Source organism: Lathamus discolor, chromosome 5 (genome assembly GCF_037157495.1).
Source record: "Lathamus discolor isolate bLatDis1 chromosome 5, bLatDis1.hap1, whole genome shotgun sequence".
NCBI lineage: Eukaryota > Metazoa > Chordata > Aves > Psittaciformes > Psittacidae > Lathamus > Lathamus discolor.
In genome coordinates, this window is record NC_088888.1 from 124,200,067 (window position 1) to 124,218,776 (window position 18,710).

General features: G+C 50.7%; 1 protein-coding gene across 2 annotated transcripts in view; it reads right to left on the reverse strand.

Annotated features, from left to right (window-relative positions):
* Window positions 1-18,710, reverse strand: part of SPTBN1 (spectrin beta, non-erythrocytic 1) — a 140,347-nt gene that overhangs the window by 81,273 nt on the left and 40,364 nt on the right. For both annotated transcript variants that reach the window (XM_065682507.1, XM_065682508.1), the window contains exon 2: window positions 16,550-16,746. In XM_065682507.1, coding sequence (XP_065538579.1) covers window positions 16,550-16,697 — 148 coding nt within the window. In that variant the 5' untranslated portion in view covers window positions 16,698-16,746. The remainder of the gene's footprint in view (window positions 1-16,549; window positions 16,747-18,710) is intronic.

Consider the following 18,710-nt stretch of genomic DNA (forward strand, 5'->3'; position numbering starts at 1 on the left):
GCCCCAAAAGCCTGTTTCCAGGTGGAAAGGGGCTTGGAGGAAGCACCTGCACTTGTCCCAGACGCAGGCAGGATGTGAGCTCCCCCCGAGCTCTGCACACAAGCACAGCCTTATTTCCTTCATGGATTTTCTTCCCAGCAGCTTTTCCTGGCGAAGCCTTTGCTATGTTTTACCTACAGGAACCCTTCCCCTGGTGAGCAGGGAGGAGGCCAGGCCCTACCTGCAGCAGTATCAGCTCGCTGCTGTCCCACCCTGAGCAAACAGGGCTTGCTACAGAGCTAAAGTCCAGGTGACTGACACAGGAAGTGGAGCGCTTCCAGCACCATGGAAGCCCTCGACCAGGAGCGAGGAGCTTCTCCCCAGCTGACAGCTTTCCCAGCACCTCTGGCAGGCGACACAGGACCGCACGTGGCCGTTATTAATAACGTAAATTATTAAAGAGGAAAAACAAAAGCAAAACATGAAAACCCTACAAGTAATCATTTGGCTTCGACCCATAGAAAACACAGAACTCTCTTTCACCACCCTGCCATAAAACATCATAGAATCAGAATCACAGAATAGTCAGGGCTGGAAAAGACCTTAAGATCATCCAGTTCCAACCCCCTGTCGTGGGCAGGGACATCTCACACTAAACCATCCCACCCAAGGCTTCATCCAACCTGGCCTTGAACACCGCCAGGGATGGAGCACTCACAACCTCCCTGGGCAACCCATTCCAGTGCCTCACCACCCTCACAGGAAAGAATTTCCTCCTTAGATCCAATCTAACCTTCCCCTGTTTCAGTTTGAACCCGTTACCCCTTGTCCTGTCACTGCAGTCCCTGACGAAGAGTCCCTCCCCAGCATCCCTATAGGCCCCCTTCAGATACTGGAAGGCTGCTCTGAGGTCCCCACGCAGCCTTCTCTTCTTCAGGCTGAACAGCCCCAACTTCCTCAGCCTGTCTTCATACGGGAGGTGCTCCAGTCCCTGATCATCCTCGTGGCCTCCTCTGGACTTGTTCCAGCAGTTCCATGTCCTTTTTATGCTGAGGACACCAGAACTGCACACAATGCTCCAGGTGAGGTCTCACAAGAGCAGAGTAGAGGGGCAGGGTCCACCATAAGGTTCTTGCAGGCACAAAGACCTTTTCTGTACCTGGTGTCTACTCATTTTCCTCTGGTTCTCTTTAATTGACTAAGTCCTGGACAATATTAATCAGTATGTTATGGAGAGGAACTAATGCTTTAAAGCCAGAGATAAATCATAGAACCCCAGCCTGGTTTGGGTTGGAAGGGACCTTAAACCTCATCCAGCCCCAACCCCTGCCACGGGCAGGGACCCCTTCCACTGGAGCAGCTTGCTCCAAGCCCCTGTGTCCAACCTGGCCTTGAGCACTGCCAGGGATGGGGCAGCCACAGCTTCTCTGGGCACCCTGTGCCAGCGCCTCAGCACCTCACAATGAGATAACTTTCAAGTGCTGGTTCAAGTGTAATTTCTCAAATCAACCCAGCTTGAAACCGTCCATGGTGTAATTCATCACTGATCTCAGCGTGGAGGAAAGTAAGGGCTAAATCATCTATGAAGTTTTGTGTATCAGGGAGGGAGGAGGTTTGTGGGTTCCCCCCTTCTAAATTTTGTTCTTTCTTTTTTCCCCACAGCTGTGAACCCCCTTTTGCTTGCATTCTCTGAACTGTACCTCTCATAGAATCACAGGATCGGCCAGGCTGGAAAAGCCCTTTAAGCTCATCCAGTCCAGCCATTGCCCAGCAATGCCCAGGCCACCACTGACCCATGGCACTGAGGCCTTGTCTCCATGGGGTGTGAACCCTTGCAGGGCCGGTGCCTGCAGCCCTGCCCTGGGCAGCCTGTTCCAATGCCTGAGCACCCTCTGGGGCAGGAATTGTTCCTCAGCTCCATCTAAACCTGCCCTGGTGCAGCTTGAGGCCGGTTCCTCTTGTCCTAACATAGTCTCCCATAGCACTTGACCGGTGCCGATGACATTAGTTGTGTACTTGGTAAGAGTAAATAAACCCAGAAATGATTATCCACTTATCCATAACACAACGTGTGACTTGGTTGATGCGATCAGAGCTCTGCAAAGCCTCAAGGAGAACAAGAGGTTGACTCCGGTAATGCTATGCATGTACAAGCAGCATCTGGAGGCAGGTGCTCATTCCAGAATAGAAAGGGATCTGGCTGGGGTCTTTCTGTGGCTGCTGAAGTGAATGGGTTCCTACCACAAAGGAAAAAAAATGGTGTTTCTAAGGAAAAAACTAGCATCATTCCCATCCAAATTCCCAATTATCAACATTTCTAAGGTGGAACTAAATAATCACTTTCCTCTTCCAAGAGATACCGCTTAAGAAAAACTCCAGCACATCCTCAAAAGGAATATGAATGAAAATCCCTCTAAGAAACTCCTGACCAAGGGTCCAGTTCAAAGGTCTTCTGCAGAAAGTAGCCTGTCAGTGGGCAGTGCTAATGCCATTGCACCTATATTATCTTCCACCAACGAAGTCAACCAGTATTGGCTTTATTGAGCCAACAATGAAGATAGTTCATGCTGGTGGACTCAATGTCCGACACAGGCCCACCCTCAAAACATTCAACTTAATGCACACATGAAAAGCTAAGAGAGCAACACAGAGAATGTTCCCTTACCACGAAACAAATGCACTGTGGTGCTGCAAAGGAGAGATGCGATTTTACAGCTCCACAACAGACAATTATCTTCCTAATGGGAAGCAGAATGCACGCCAGAGCTTACAAGTATTACCAATCTGGTTAATCATCAGCCTTGTCTTTCCTCTTTACTCTTCCTCGCTCTTGTAAATTCTCCCCTTGGTGACTAACTAGGAAAAAATTACAAGGCAAAAAGGATGATTTATTAATCTAAAGCAGCACGGAATCACAGAACAGTTGCTTTTCTCCTCAAAGAGGGGGAAGTTCTTACACACGCCCTCAGAGCCACGGCAAAGAGCTGGAACTCATCACTGCGTTCGCCTTTTGCGGCTTTGCTGATACCCCTGTCCACACAGGAAGCCCAAATCTCTCCCATAGAGTAAGGAAAGACGGATTTTGCCACGGATTGTTCTAGAACACAGTGGGAAATAGTTATTTTTATCATCTTTGACAATTTGCATAACATTAATCCTGACGAGTAAGCTGTTTTCCTCCCCGTTGCTATCTAAGATGCTGGAAGGCAGAGAGGAGCAGCCCACACACGGAGCAGGAGTTAACATGCCAGCTTCATTACCTCTGCTGCAGGTATTTGTGGGAACAGAACCATTCATCTTGTAAGCCACCATTTCCTGCAACGCTTTGCAACTGAAGGTGAACTAAATACAAGCAGAAAACCAGAGCTCCTCCTAAGGAACATTTCCCTTTCTGAAAGCATTTCTACTTCTCTGTTACAAGGGGATTTTTGGTCTGTGGGATACATGAAGATATCTGGTCCTCCAAGCCCCTTCCAGATGTATTCTCTCTGACTGATATGGGCTTGGGAGAGCCAATGCAATCCAATGGCAAGGGAAAGGGACACATTGAAAAGCAAGAGACAAGGATATCTATAACAGAAGGGTCTGTTCACACATCCAGTAGCTCCGCAGCGAGTCCCAGGTTCAAACCAGCTTTGGGCTCCCAATAAACCTATACATTGCCATGAGTGAGCCCAAAGCAGCACGAAACCTTTGGGAATCTCATCCCAAATCAGGCCAGCACATCCATTTATTACTGAAACTGGGTCAGTTCCACCCAGTTTCGGGTTTCAGTTTACCCAAGTCCCACATTAACAGGAAAGTTGACCTGTCTTTTGGAACAGCACGTCCTCGATACCTGCAACCATGACGGCGGGCCAGGAGAGCCACACCAGCACTCGTGTTTGGAGGAAAACACGGTGTGTGCTGGTCTGCATTCCAGCCCAGATGGGTTCTTCTGACCTGCACCACTTCCCATCCTCCCTAAACCCAAAGCATTGAAACGACCCCTGGAAAACTGCAACAACTGCATTCATTCCATTGGTTTGTGGTCCCCCAAATACACCTGGTTTGCTGCCTGGCTTGGATGAACAGCCTTAAAAAGTCTGTTACAGTCAAGCGTGGTGCACAGGTACAGCCTTAACATACTTGTTTGCTGTGAAGTTTTGGCACAAAAACACTTCTTGATTTTAATCCTGAAAAATGCTCTTTTAAATGGGTTTTAATGTGTGTTTTTAGGAGCTGGAATTGTTTCCATTGCCTCTCCCTCCTCTCCTCCTCTATCTGAACTGCATCTATGTTTATAGGTAGGAGAGAAAGAGGTTCCCACCCTCCTTTTGCTTTTCCTCCTCTTGCAGTGTCTCCTTTTCTCCCTGGTCTGACCGTGCACACAGAGGATGCACCACTGCTACACCATGACCCCTTGGGCATGAAAAGTCAACCTCCTGCTGCTCCTGGAAACCCTGGGTGCAAAGAACCAGCAGAACACACCGATCTTAGGCGAGAGGATTCATTTCTACTCTTCCCTTTGCTTAAAGCACAGAAACTACATTAATGTTCACAGATATTTGGGTTAAAACTGAAACAGGGGAAGTTTAGATTGGATCTAAGGAGGAAATTCTTTCCTGTGAGGGTGCTGAGGCACTGGAATGGGTTGCCCAGGGAGGTTGTGAGTGCTCCATCCCTGGCGGTGTTCAAGGCCAGGTTGGATGAAGCCTTGGGTGGGATGGTTTAGTGTGAGGTGTCCCTGCCCATGGCAGGGGGTTGGAACTGGATGACCTTGAGGTCCTTTCCAACCCTAACTATTCTGTGATTCTATGATTCTATATATCCCAACTGCGACCAGCCACATTCACATGGGGTCAGTGGAGGGGAGAGGAATAAAGAAGTACCCCTCTAGATTGCCAGTTCCATAACTGGAGGAGCTTGAGCTCCTAAAGTAGAAACCTCTGGAGCTAACTGGCCTCTCTGCAGCATTTTCGATCCTCTTAGAGTCATAGAATCAAATAGGTTGGAAAAGACCTTTAAGATCATCAAGTCCAACCATTAACTCTTACACCTAAGTAACAAAGCTGCAGAAAGCCAAGGTAGGACAGGCTCGAGCTGACCCTGTAGTTCATGCAAAGTGAAAGAGAAGGAAAATGTTGGGAAACTGTTGGAAGCTGGGGTACTTTAAGCCATACTGGATACAGAAACATGAGCTGAAAGTCTCTTTTAAAGCCAACATCAGAGACATCTCAAAACCTTCTTTCATTGAATCTCACCCACAAAGTTTCTCCATCTGGGAATTGCCTATCTCTGCAAAACTGGTTAGTTCTCAATGGACAAATACTCAAGTACTGCCTTAAACTTGTCAAGTTATTACTCCAGAGCAAACCATATACATATATATATACACACACACATATCCTGTATGAAGACAGAGAACATTGGGGCTGTTCAGCCTGGAGAAGCTGCGTGGAGACCTCAGAGCAGCTTCCAGTGTCTGAAGGGGGCTACAGGGATGCTGGAGAGGGACTCTGCATCAGGGACTGCAGTGACAGGACAAGGGGTGATGGGTTCAAACTGAAACAGGGGAAGTTCAGGTTGGAGATAAGGCAGAAGCTCTTCCCTATGAGGGTGCTGAGGCGCTGGCACAGGGTGCCCAGAGAAGCTGTGGCTGCCCCATCCCTGGCAGTGCTCAAGGCCAGGTTGGACACAGGGGCTTGGAGCAAGCTGCTCCAGTGGAAGGGGTCCCTGCCCGTGGCAGGGGTTGGGGCTGGAGCAGCTTTAAGGTCCCTTCCAAACCAAACCAGGCTGGGGTTCTGTGATTCTATATGTATAGAATAAATATATAATGTAAGAATAAATACCGTATTGTGCTCTTATCTGTACAAACACTGTCTACATTTGACACCTATCCGCATTAGAGGCATAGTAACATTTAAAGGAAGCAACACTTCCAAAAACCACCATACAACACACAAAGTGGTTGGCAAAAAGCCCACGGTGCTTGCACCGCTCACAAGAAGAGTTAAAAGCTGGAAGAATGTTAGAAACTATAAGAGTGGAACTTGTAAATGGATATTCCTCATCTTCTCCACTTGCCTGGCCCTCATCCCTGCTCCTCTTGCCTCCTCCCCATCAAGGCAATTTGTCTCAGGGCAACGCGGGTTTGTACCTCTCCAGGATGTTACCTTGAGATAAGAATCAGAGCTCTGATGGGAGAGGATGATTTCATCACTGATCTTGCCCCATTAGAAGAGCTCCAAGGTTAAACAGAAATTAGCAAACAGGTTTTAATGGCGGATTGAATTTCGCTGCGCAGTATGCTCTGCTAGACATTATTTATACTTCAGGGAGTGCTTTCATGCAGTATCCAAGCAACAAATAGGAGGAAAAATGCAAGGCACACTGCAGATTTGGCTGAATAAACAACATAAATACAGGAACATGACTGGTGAGATGCTGAAGAGAGGAGACGAGAACGTTCTCTTCTACATACGCAGTTCTTGGGGAAGGATTGCTTTCAAGAGACAGGCTCATGATCCAGTTTTGAATGGATCCACAGCCAAGCTCATCCCTGATAAAAGCCATAATTAAACCAATGTAAAAATGCCATTATTGGCACGTAGTATCCATAAGCAAGAAATCCTCCCCATTAAGATGACTCAGCAAAGTATCTAAAACCCTAATCTCACCATTACAATGAAGGGTTCCATGATTTCTCTGTGTTAAAGATCCCAAAACACTGATTTAAACAACATTCCAGTCTTTTCTGTCTCCAGGTTCCCCATGATGGGTGAGATTCCCAGCTGGTGTAAGTCACCACAGTCTCACAGCAGCCAAGGGAGGATGACAGCTTATGCCACTGACAACCTGGCTGGTGGGTCTCCTAAATCACAGAACCCCAGCCTGGTTTGGGTTGAAGGGACCTTAAAGCTCATCCAGCCCCAACCCCTGCCACAGGCAGGGACCCCTTCCACTGGAGCAGCTTGCTCCAAGCCCCTGTGTCCAACCTGGCCTTGAGCACTGCCAGGGATGGGGCAGCCACAGCTTCTCTGGGCACCCTGTGCCAGCGCCTCAGCACCCTCACAGGGCAGAGCTTCTGCCTAAGAGCTCAGCTCAGTCTCCCCTCGGGCAGGTTCAAGCCATTCCCCTTGGCCTGTCGCTACAGGCCCTTGTCCCAAGCCCCTCTCCAGGTTCCCTGCAGCCCCTTTAGGCACTGGAGCTGCGCTAAGGTCTCCCTGGAGCCTTCTCTGCCTGATAAAGCAGATTTACCTGCTTCCAGGAGTGTCCTCATACACATTTCAGTGGCAACATCCTAAAAGCAGACACATATGCACACACACAGTCCGCACACAGGCATTAGTTTCCATTTTCTCCCTCTAGGTACAGATGGCTTTTAGATTTCATCACTTCTTAACCCCAGGACTCAGTTCTCTTGCACTTATTTTGCTCAATCCCTGGATTGCTGCCCCAGCACAGAACCAGCCCTTCGTGCATAAGCACTGGTCTATGTCTGGCAGAAACCACGAGAAGCAGGCACCGCTCCTGTGTCCCAGTGCAGGAGCTTTCCAACCCTAACTATTCTATGATTCTATGATCTATTGATAGAGGTCTATCAATGCAGGCTCCTCTGCTGGGCTCTCCTGTGTTCATGTCCTGCGTGATATTGCTTGGCCTTGAAAGCTTTAACCAGAGGCATAAGGTGACTGCAGCTATCAGATGTTCCAGAACAGGGCTGCCAGTGACTGCTCCAGTCCTGCTCCCTCCCAGAGAACCAAAATGCCCATTTTCCAGCTCCTCTTGTCCTGCCAGATCAGTTATTCACCAGGACGCAATCACTTCCATGCATCACTTCCTAAGTAACCATAAATACTACTCATGAAGCAGACAAGCAGTGTGTGATTCCGCAAAACGCCCGAGTTTTCAGCAGTACCTTCATTCAGAAGCCTGGCTCTGTACTGTGGAAGCTCCACTGGATCATGGATCTGGTGTCTAATCCAGCTACAGTGACTCCCACCTACACCTCCACGTGGTTTGCACGGTACTTGTTCGATTCTAAAGAGAGAGCAAACCCCCACAGCTATGGACAACTGATACCAAAGATGATGTTACTATAGCAAGGAGACACGAAGGACCTCTGCAGCAGACTGCATTTCTGATGCAACATCACTGAAAACAAGTTGTTCACGTTTATTTGAGAGTCATTTTATGTACTGTAGACACACAGACACTTTTTGGGGGCTCCATCTATTGATCCTCTTTAAAAATGAAAATACAAAGAGCAGGATAGTATTTATCGCCTGGTTTTTGCTGTTTGCTTTAGGGACAGTTCTCTACCAGCAGCTTTAAAAGCTAAAGCACGTCAGCAGTCACAGATGGGGTAAGGTTTTCCTTGTTTTCTGATATAAACACAGTGTCCATCAGTGGTCCCAGCCAGCGCTGCAGGTAACATGTGAATACAGAGCCATGCTCCCTCCCTCATTGCCTGCAAGACACAAAACACACACAGCCATGCTCCTCGTTTCGACACCAGCCTCCTATAGATCCTGATAGGGTACCGCTGAGAAGCTGTTGCAGAAGTTAAGATTCATAAGGAAACACTGGGTGAGGTCGACACTTGGAAAAGCTGTTGTTGAAACGGTTCCATCAGCTTTGACCTGAGCAAAGTAAGGCTGTCCAAACCAAGCCCTTTCACAACACCTGAGGAAGTCTGACTCAGGCCTCTGCCTACTGGACAAACCCAGGGGCCATAATCCACACGGCCGCACCGGAGCTGGGATGAGGCATCTGCAGTTTCCCTACTGTAAGGCTTTCATTTCTGCTTACTGTCAGGTGAATCCTTCACGTGTCCTTCAGCCCGGATTTACCAGCACCAAACTGCTGCTGAGCTCTCCTTCCTTAACCACTCACTGCTACTCAAACCAGTGCACTGGTTGTCAAGCCCCAGACAGCTCAGGTACCCAACAGTTAGGAGATGTACTGCAAGAGATTATCCGCAGTATGCTCCTTCAGAGCCAAAGGTTTGCTCTCTTACCCTCTACCCCAGACTGGTTTGGGTTGGAAGGGACCTTAAAGCTCATCCAGCTCCAACCCCTGCCACAGGCAGGTACCCCTTCCACTGGAGCAGCTTGCTCCAAGCCCCATAAAGTGGCCTTGAGGCACTGGAGCTGCTCTCAGGTCTCCCCTTCAGGAGCCTTCTCTTCTCCAGGCTGCCCCAGCCCAGCTCTCTCAGCCTGGCTCCAGAGCAGAGCTGCTCCAGCCCTCGCAGCAGCTCCGTGGCCTCCTCTGGCCTCGCTCCAACAGCTCCACGTCCTTGCTTTGTCCTTTTTTACTGGATTTGACACCTGAAACTTCATTCTGACCCTGCAGAGTTTTTCTATCTTTAGCATATACTCAGAGTGAAGCAGTAAAACTTTGCTATGAGAGATACTTTGCTATGAGAGAGGGACAGGCAGGTGCATGATACCTGAAGCTAAGTACCACAAGCAGGATCTTTCTTTTTGCCTTTTTAGAGGGGCTGTTCTGCTGCCTCCTTTCCTGTATCCCCTGCAAGGTTCATCAGCACTGTGACGTGCCACAGTAGTGAGTGTCCTGACCTCTGCACAGTCACTTAGGTGGAGCTGGAAAAGGAATGCACAGCTTCATCTGCCCTGAGCAGGTGAGCCTCTGCTACTTCAGAAACCTTGAAACTATCTTTAATTCATAGGCCAGAGAGCTGAGGCACCTTCTGGGCACGGGGGTGAGCCCAGGGGACAAAAGGGCAAAAGACAACTGAGCAGAAAGAGGAGTAACTTTAGCTGGGCATTTTTTAATAGCGAATTAGCCAAGTGCAGAAACGGAAAGTTGTGGAGGTGACAGATCTCCTGCTACCTGAAAACAGCATCCCAGTGCCACAGCACCCCAGTGACACAGCATCCCAGTGCCACAGCATCCCAGTGCCACAGCACCCCAGTGCAACAGCACCCCAGTGCAACAGCATCCCAGTGCCACAGCATCCCAGTGCCACAGCACCCCAGTGACACAGCATCCCAGTGCCACAGCATCCCAGTGCCACAGCACCCCAGTGTCACTGCATCCCAGTGCCACAGCATCCCAGTGTCACAGCACCCCAGTGCCACAGCACCACAGTGCCACAGCATCCCAGTACCACAGCACCCCAGTGCCACAGCATCAGCGTCACAGCACCCCAGTGTCACAGCATCCCAGTGCCGCAGCATCAGTGTCACAGCACCACAGTGCCGCAGCACCCCAGTGTCACAGCACCGCAGTGCCACAGCATCCCAGTGCCACAGCATCCCAGTGTCACTGTATCCCAGTGCCACAGCATCCCAGTGCCACAGCAACACAGTGCAACAGCATCCCAGTGCCACAGCACCACAGTGTCATAGCACCAGTGTCACAACAACACAGTGCCACAGCACCCCAGTGTCACAGCACCCTAGTGCCACAGCATCCCAGTGTCACAGCACCCCAGTGTCACAGCAACACAGTGCAACAGCATCCCAGTGCCACAGCACCACAGTGTCATAGCACCAGTGTCACAACAACACAGTGCCACAGCACCCCAGTGTCACAGCACCCTAGTGCCACAGCATCCCAGTGTCACAGCACCCCAGTGCCACAGCACCACAGTGCCACAGCATCCCAGTGCCACAGCACCCCAGTGCCACAGCATCCCAATGTCACAGCATCCCAGTGTCACAGTACCCCAGTGTCACAGCATACCAGTGCCACAGCATCCCAGTGCCACAGCACCACAGTGTCACAGCATCCAAGTCAGGACCCCAGTGTCACAGCATGCCAGTGTCACAGCATCCCAATGTCACAGCACCCCAGTGCCACAGCACCCCAGTGTCACAGCACCCCAGTGTCACAGCAACAGTGTCACAGCATCCCAGTGCCACAGCATCCCAGTCACAGCATCCCAGTGTCACAGCATCAATGTCACAGCACCCCAGTGTCACAACATCCCAGTGCCGCAGCATCAGTGTCACAGCACCACAGTGCTACAGCACCACAGTGTCACAGCACTGCAGTGCCACAGCATCCCAGTGTCACAGCATCCCAGTGTCACAGCATCCCAGTGCCACAGCATCCCAGTGCCACAGCACCACAGTGTCACAGCATCCCAGTGCCACAGCATCCCAATGTCACAGCATCCCAGTCACAGCACCCCAGTGTCACAGCACCCCAGTGCCACAGCATCAGCGTCACAGCACCCCAGTGTCACAGCATCCCAGTGCCGCAGCATCAGTGTCACAGCACCACAGTGCCGCAGCACCACAGTGTCACAGCACCGCAGTGCCACAGCATCCCAGTGCCACAGCATCCCAGTGTCACTGTATCCCAGTGCCACAGCATCCCAGTGCCACAGCAACACAGTGCAACAGCATCCCAGTGCCACAGCACCACAGTGTCATAGCACCAGTGTCACAACAACACAGTGCCACAGCACCCCAGTGTCACAGCACCCTAGTGCCACAGCATCCCAGTGTCACAGCACCCCAGTGTCACAGCAACACAGTGCAACAGCATCCCAGTGCCACAGCACCACAGTGTCATAGCACCAGTGTCACAACAACACAGTGCCACAGCACCCCAGTGTCACAGCACCCTAGTGCCACAGCATCCCAGTGTCACAGCACCCCAGTGCCACAGCACCACAGTGCCACAGCATCCCAGTGCCACAGCACCACAGTGCCACAGCACCCCAGTGTCACAGCACCCCAGTGTCACAGCACCCGAGTGCCACAGCATCCCAATGTCACAGCATCCCAGTGTCACAGTACCCCAGTGTCACAGCATACCAGTGCCACAGCATCCCAGTGCCACAGCACCACAGTGTCACAGCATCCAAGTCAGGACCCCAGTGTCACAGCATGCCAGTGTCACAGCATCCCAATGTCACAGCACCCCAGTGCCACAGCACCCCAGTGTCACAGCATCCCAGTGTCACAGCAACAGTGTCACAGCATCCCAGTGCCACAGCATCCCAGTCACAGCATCCCAGTGTCACAGCATCAATGTCACAGCACCCCAGTGTCACAACATCCCAGTGCCGCAGCATCAGTGTCACAGCACCACAGTGCTACAGCACCACAGTGTCACAGCACTGCAGTGCCACAGCATCCCAGTGTCACAGCATCCCAGTGTCACAGCATCCCAGTGCCACAGCATCCCAGTGCCACAGCACCACAGTGTCACAGCATCCCAGTGCCACAGCATCCCAATGTCACAGCATCCCAGTCACAGCACCCCAGTGTCACAGCACCCCAGTGCCACAGCATCAGCGTCACAGCACCCCAGTGTCACAGCATCCCAGTGCCGCAGCATCAGTGTCACAGCACCACAGTGCCGCAGCACCCCAGTGTCACAGCACCGCAGTGCCACAGCATCCCAGTGCCACAGCATCCCAGTGTCACTGTATCCCAGTGCCACAGCATCCCAGTGCCACAGCATCCCATTGTCACAGCATCCCAGTGTCACAGCAACACAGTGCAACAGCATCCCAGTGCCACAGCACCACAGTGTCATAGCACCAGTGTCACAACAACACAGTGCCACAGCACCCCAGTGTCACAGCACCCCAGTGCCACAGCACCCCAGTGTCACAGCACCCTAGTGCCACAGCATCCCAGTGCCACAGCACCACAGTGTCACAGCATCCCAGTGCCACAGCATCCCAATGTCACAGCATCCTAGTCACAGCACCACAGTGTCACAGCATCCCAGTGCCACAGCCCCAGACTGCATGTGAAACTCAACTGCTTCTTAAGGCTCTGGTAGGAGCTCAATGCACCAAGGCTCTGCCCACGGATCTTGTTAGCTAATGGACCTTGGGAGACGAAATCCAACACTTGAGGATTTGTGAATGAAGGATTTTGCACAAACATGAGATCTTTTTGGCTTCCACAGCGCAGGTAGAATTACCTGGTCTTCCAGCAAGACCTTCCAAAGAACCACAGAGAGCAAAGACGGGTGAAAGATGATTTCCTACGGTGGGATAGCTTACTTTACCAAGCAGGGATCAGTTACCGTCTTCTCATATCAGTTGCAGAGCGAGTTCAACATGAATGGTATCCAATCTGGTTGCATATCCCTTCGAATCTGGATTCTGATTGAAATCCCAGATGACTTATTTGGTTTAAACTGGAACAATCCTTCACACTCTGGTTTCCACGGTACACGGAGCACTTCAATAACAGCAGTTATCAGCTCCTGTGTTGACAGTGGTTTTCTGCTATTAAATCATGCCTGCTTTAACTGAGCTTTCCTCCAATTCACTGTCCTGATCGCAGGCTATTCTGGCCAAAACCTCCTGCTTTGCCGTTTAAATATTTCACCATCCTGATGGAACATGGAGCCATGATGACTCTTCCTTGAACAGGGCATCAGACTTACTTCTCACTCACCCTCTACCTTTATTTTAAGGAAGTAAGCTTCACTTAAATTAAGTAAACTAGAAGATGGAAGCTTCACAGAAGAGGCACTTCACACCTGGTTGAAGAATGTGGACAGAAGATGCCTGCACCAGCAGGGAGATTCACAGTGAGTACACAGCCATCAGTCTACTGATGGTCTGCCTGTGGCTGTTGTACTTTTGAACCCAGCAGTCTGCATCTCATAGATGGGGGAGAAAGAGCCAGTGCCTACTCTGCTCATTTTGAAACCTTTCATACTAGGACAAGGAGATAATAATGTATGCGCATCCAAGATGATCCACAATGATGGCCACGAAGATGATCAGGGGCTGGAGCACCTCCCGTATGAAGACAGGCTGAGGAAGTTGGGGCTGTTCAGCCTGGAGAAGAGAAGCTGCGTGGGGACCTCATAGCAGCCTTCCAGTATCTGAAGGGGGCCTATAGGGATGCTGGGGAGGGACTCTTCATCAGGGACTGTAGTGACAGGACAAGGGGTGATGGGTTCAAACTGAAACAGGGGAAGTTTAGATTGGATCTAAGGAGGAAATTCTTTCCTGTTAGGGTGGTGAGGCACTGGAATGGGTTGCCCAGGGAGGTTGTGAATGCTCCATCCCTGGCAGTGCTCAAGGCCAGGTTGGACAAAGCCTTGGGTGGGATGGTTTAGTGTGAGGTGTCCCTGCCCATAGGAGGGGGGTTGGAACTGGATGATCTTAAGGTCCTTTCCAACCCTAGCTGTTCTACAATTTTAAGATGCTGATAGTCTTTTGATTTACCTTATAGCCCCAAGGAAAGGCAGACGTACTGAGAGAGCTGGACATCCACAGGCAGTCTTTAGATGCATCTACTCTAGGACCTCTGGAAAGAAAACTGCTGTTGTCAGAGACTAGCCACACTTGGAGATGGGGGAAGATGCTCAGGTGTCTTAGATGGGCACACCTGGAGGTGTCAGACTGGAGTGTGACTCAGACATTATTCGCTAATCCTGGGCCCTGCAGGCAGTGCATAACCATTTCTGCTTCAGAGCACAGTGATATTCACCCAGAAAGAGTGATGGTGCAAGAGACAGTCAAATTCATGGGGTTTAGAGCCCAGAAGAGCCTCCTGGTATCACCCAGCGTGGCTTTGTGTGCACCACCAACCGCAGGCTTTCACACAGGGATTACTGTGTCTGATCCTGTGACAAGCAGCTGAATTAGAGAGCACCTTTCCCGAAAGAGCCTGTCTGGATGTGCAGAGTCCAATGACAGAGATCACGGCTACCCCAGCTCCAGGCTGCAGCTGCCGAAAGCCTGCAAGTGCTTTTCTGGGGAGATGCAAGAGAAGATCACCCATCAAACAGCAAACCTTTAACTACTGATATGCAACCCAAACCTCTCGTCGGTTCTCTCTCCTGCATCACTATTAGGCTCTCAAGCAGTGCTAAGCTGAGCTTTGGCAGCATTCGCAGCACTCACAGCAGAGAATTACAGGCACAAAATGCATCAAATTAAAATAACTATGAGTAATGCTTATTAAGAAGAAAAATAAATACACCAGACTCTGGGAAAACGTTTGAGTGTGCCTCTGAATTGAATCTTCAGCGAAATTATTTGCTTTGACATTGGTATTTGTTTTAGGCTAGCTAAATAATTCAAGTCCTTTCCTTACATTACTTCTCCTTGAAGTAAGAGTTTCATGTTTATTATTCATTACTCAGGTGGGGAGCTCTGCTCACCATAAAAGTAAGTGGAAAAACCAACAGCACTAAAGGCTCTGGGTCTGGCACCCAAATGTGGTTAATGAGCTTTGTATAAAAGCACTTCCCACCCAAGGAACAGAATATAACCTACACTCTAACGTGCCAGGAGTCAAATACAGCTCCTTCCTCAAACAAATCAAACTATAAAGAACCCCAAGCCAAGGTTCTTCCCATGTACCACCCATCTACCAGCACAGGTATCGCTCAGGCTGCTTCCAACCCCACTGAGCAGAGCCCCATGCCAGGGCTGTGGCTTTTAATGCACCCCTGTGGCGAGAACTGCGGCAATGAAGTCTTTAAGTGCACACACATCCCTCCTGTGAGTGGTTCCATGAAGTCGATACCGGCCTCAGCAGCAGTTACATGATCTGCTGTGTGCCCACCTGCGTGAGCTACTTTATTTCCCTGGTGCTCAGCTCCAAACCTGATCCTGCCCTGAGCCCGACAGGTAAAGGTGCTCTGCATCTAATGCACTCCCATGTCCAGCATCCCGAGGGGAAAGGGCACGAGGTGCTGCGGGGCCGGTCTCATTGAATCACAAATGAAACAGATGATACCTTTGCCTCCGCACGATTAATAAACCTGCTTCAACACCTTGCGAAGGGTTGGGTTTGAAACCACCCCTGCAACTCAGATTGCGCCAGCAGAAATGGGTCATATTTTGCCCTGTTTTTCCAAGCTGCCGAGGTATTTTGGTCAGAGGTCAGGAATGTGGGCATGCTACCGCAGGAGCCAGGAAATCATTGACAGGACACAGAGAAACTGCTTTGCAGGGCAATGCCTGCGAGCTGAGAGGCCACAACGTAATCTCGGTGCTGCATAAACACATTTGGTTAATGTACAGCCTTTAATACACAATAATCAAATGGCTTAAACAGAAAAGGACCCAATCAAATTCTATTTCTCTGCTGATGAGTGTAATTCAGCGGAGAGCAAGTACTTCAGAAGCTCTGCTTCAGAAATACTTGTGGTTTCAGCACTAGGTGACAGCTGTCCCCACCTACCACATTCCTCCATTCCAGGACAAGGGAGATGTTTTGAGCACCTCCAAAGGAAGGTATTTTGAAGCAGAGTTTTGTTGTTTCAATCGAAACAATCTGAGTACACAGCCAGAATGGTTAATAACAGATGAGAGTGATGGGGGGAGAAAGAGCCAGTGCAACCTGCCAAGTAAAAAGACAGGATGTGGATGAAATCTCTGCTCTCCTGTGCTTACAGCAAAGTTTCACAGCGAATCTGAGCACGTGAGGGTTTGTAAAACATCAGATCTGAGCATGTCCTGCCAAGCAACACGAGACCATCAGGTCCCACTGATGTCAGCGGATGAAATTCAGGCAAACCACACTTGACCTCAGGAAAACTTCAACCCAACAAGGTGCAGACGGACAGCGTCCCACACTATCACATACACACAGCATCAGAACCTCGTGTGAGCAGTGCTTACCAGCTAGGGCCTTGATGCGGGACCGTTCAAACAGCCGAGCTGAACTGTTCTCATTGTCCCAGTCGTCGACGTCCCAGCGGTTGTTGACATCACTGTACTGCTGTTGGATTTCAATGTTGTCGTAATCTGTCGCTACTGTTGTCGTCATCCTGAGTCTCCTTAACCTGTTCTCACCATCAGAGTCTTCTTAAACACCTCTGCAAAACAAAACCACAGAAGAATACTTCAGACAATGTGCGTCACAGAAACATAGAATCATGGAATGGTTTGGGTGGGAAGGGACCTTAAAGCTCCTCCAGCTCCAACCCCTGCCACGGGCAGGGACCCCTTCCACTGGAGCAGCTTGCTCCAAGCCCCTGTGTCCAACCTGGCCTTGAGCACTGCCAGGGATGGGGCAGCCACAGCTTCTCTGGGCACCCTGTGCCAGCGCCTCAGCACCCTCACAGGGAAGAGCTTCTCCCTTATCTCCAACCTGAACTTCCCGTTTCAGTTTGAACCCATCACCCCTTGTCCTATCACTACAGTCCCTGATGAAGAGTCCCTCCCCAGCATCCTTGTAGCCCTTCAGTATGAAAGGATGCACCAAGACACCTTCAGAACTGTTATCTTCAAAAGCAGCCTGCCGTCTTTATAGAGCTGTGAATGTTGGCTAAAGCACATGGAGCCGTGGATACCTCAGCTAAGAAAAACTTGGAGTGCAAAACCAACCTCAACACCTTCACAAAGTGGTGCCAGTTCTGATGAGAACCATGCAAACGCTTAGAAAGCCACATAAGCATTGACAAGCAGAAGCCTCTTAATGGAGGTCTGAAGACACATCTTCCTTCGCGTGCAAATGCTGACTTTGTGACCGGTCCTGGGCATTTATTTATGAACCAATCCAGCTGAAAACAACCCACTGATGCCTTGCTTTGAACTCTCCTTAGCAACAAAGCGGTAGCCCACCAACGCAACCCTACCCGAGGTTCTCCTCTTACAGCACTCGGATGCTGTTCGCATATTCATCCCGGTTTCCAATCGGAATTTGCATGTACTAATCAGGACTAAATATAAAAGAGCCCAACACCTCCTCTAAGGGGAGAGGAGGGAGGTTATAAACTGCTGCTTAAGGAGAGGAGGGAATAGCTTCGGTTTGGGAGCAGGGATCTAAAGTTCCCCCATCCCTCCTCGACCCAACAAAGTCAGAGCTGGAGAGACCCAAGGGCTGACCCAGAAGAACAAACAGGCAGTTCTCCTTCATAGAGTATGATTAGAAAAAGCAGGGAATATTTGGGAAAGGGAGCTAGGTTTTAATGCATTCAGTCATGTTAGAGGGAGACTTAGGAAAGCATCTGAGAAAAATCCCTATTTTTATGAATCCATCTGTTTCCTCCCTTCTGCTCTCACTGCTGGGCGCTCTCAGCCTATGGAACAGTGGTGGAGTAGATTCCCTGCATGCCAGCCCTCCTGCAAGCGGCAACTACTTCCCCCTAAAACAGCTTCCTGCAAGCAACAGCTCCCGGTCAGACCCAGTTTTCCCCAATTCCCAGACCTGGAACAAGCTGCAAAGCCAGGTCCCGGTTTTCCGGGTCTCCCGATGCGGGGGTGCCCCAGCTCAGGCCCCCCAGGGGTTAACGGCAGATGAAGGGGTGCTCCCTCCTCCTCCGGCGGTACCTGTCGGGCACCTGAGAGGGGCCAAGCCCGGCCATCGGGTGCCACCTGCTGACGGCAGGGAGCAGGACACGGGGCTGCATCTCCCGGCACCATCCCTGCCCCAGCACAGGCATCCCTGCGAATGGGAGGATGGATTTAACAGGTCCTGACAGCCCCTTCCCGAAATGCGGGTTTCCTGCAGCTGACAAAGGCAGCTCCCAGGGGCAAAACAACGGATTTGTTGTGGAGCTGTTGGAGGAGTCCAGAGGCGGCCATGGAGATGCTGCAAGGGCTGGAGCAGCTCTGCTCTGGAGCCAGGCTGAGAGAGCTGGGCTGGGGCAGCCTGGAGAAGAGAAGGCTCCTGAAGGGGAGACCTGAGAGCAGCTCCAGTGCCTGAAGGGGCTGCAGGAACCTGGAGAGGGGCTTGGGACAAGGGCCTGTAGGGACAGCCCAAGGGGAATGGCTTGAACCTGCCCGAGGGGAGACTGAGCTGAGCTCTTAGGCAGAAGCTCTTCCCTGTGAGGGTGCT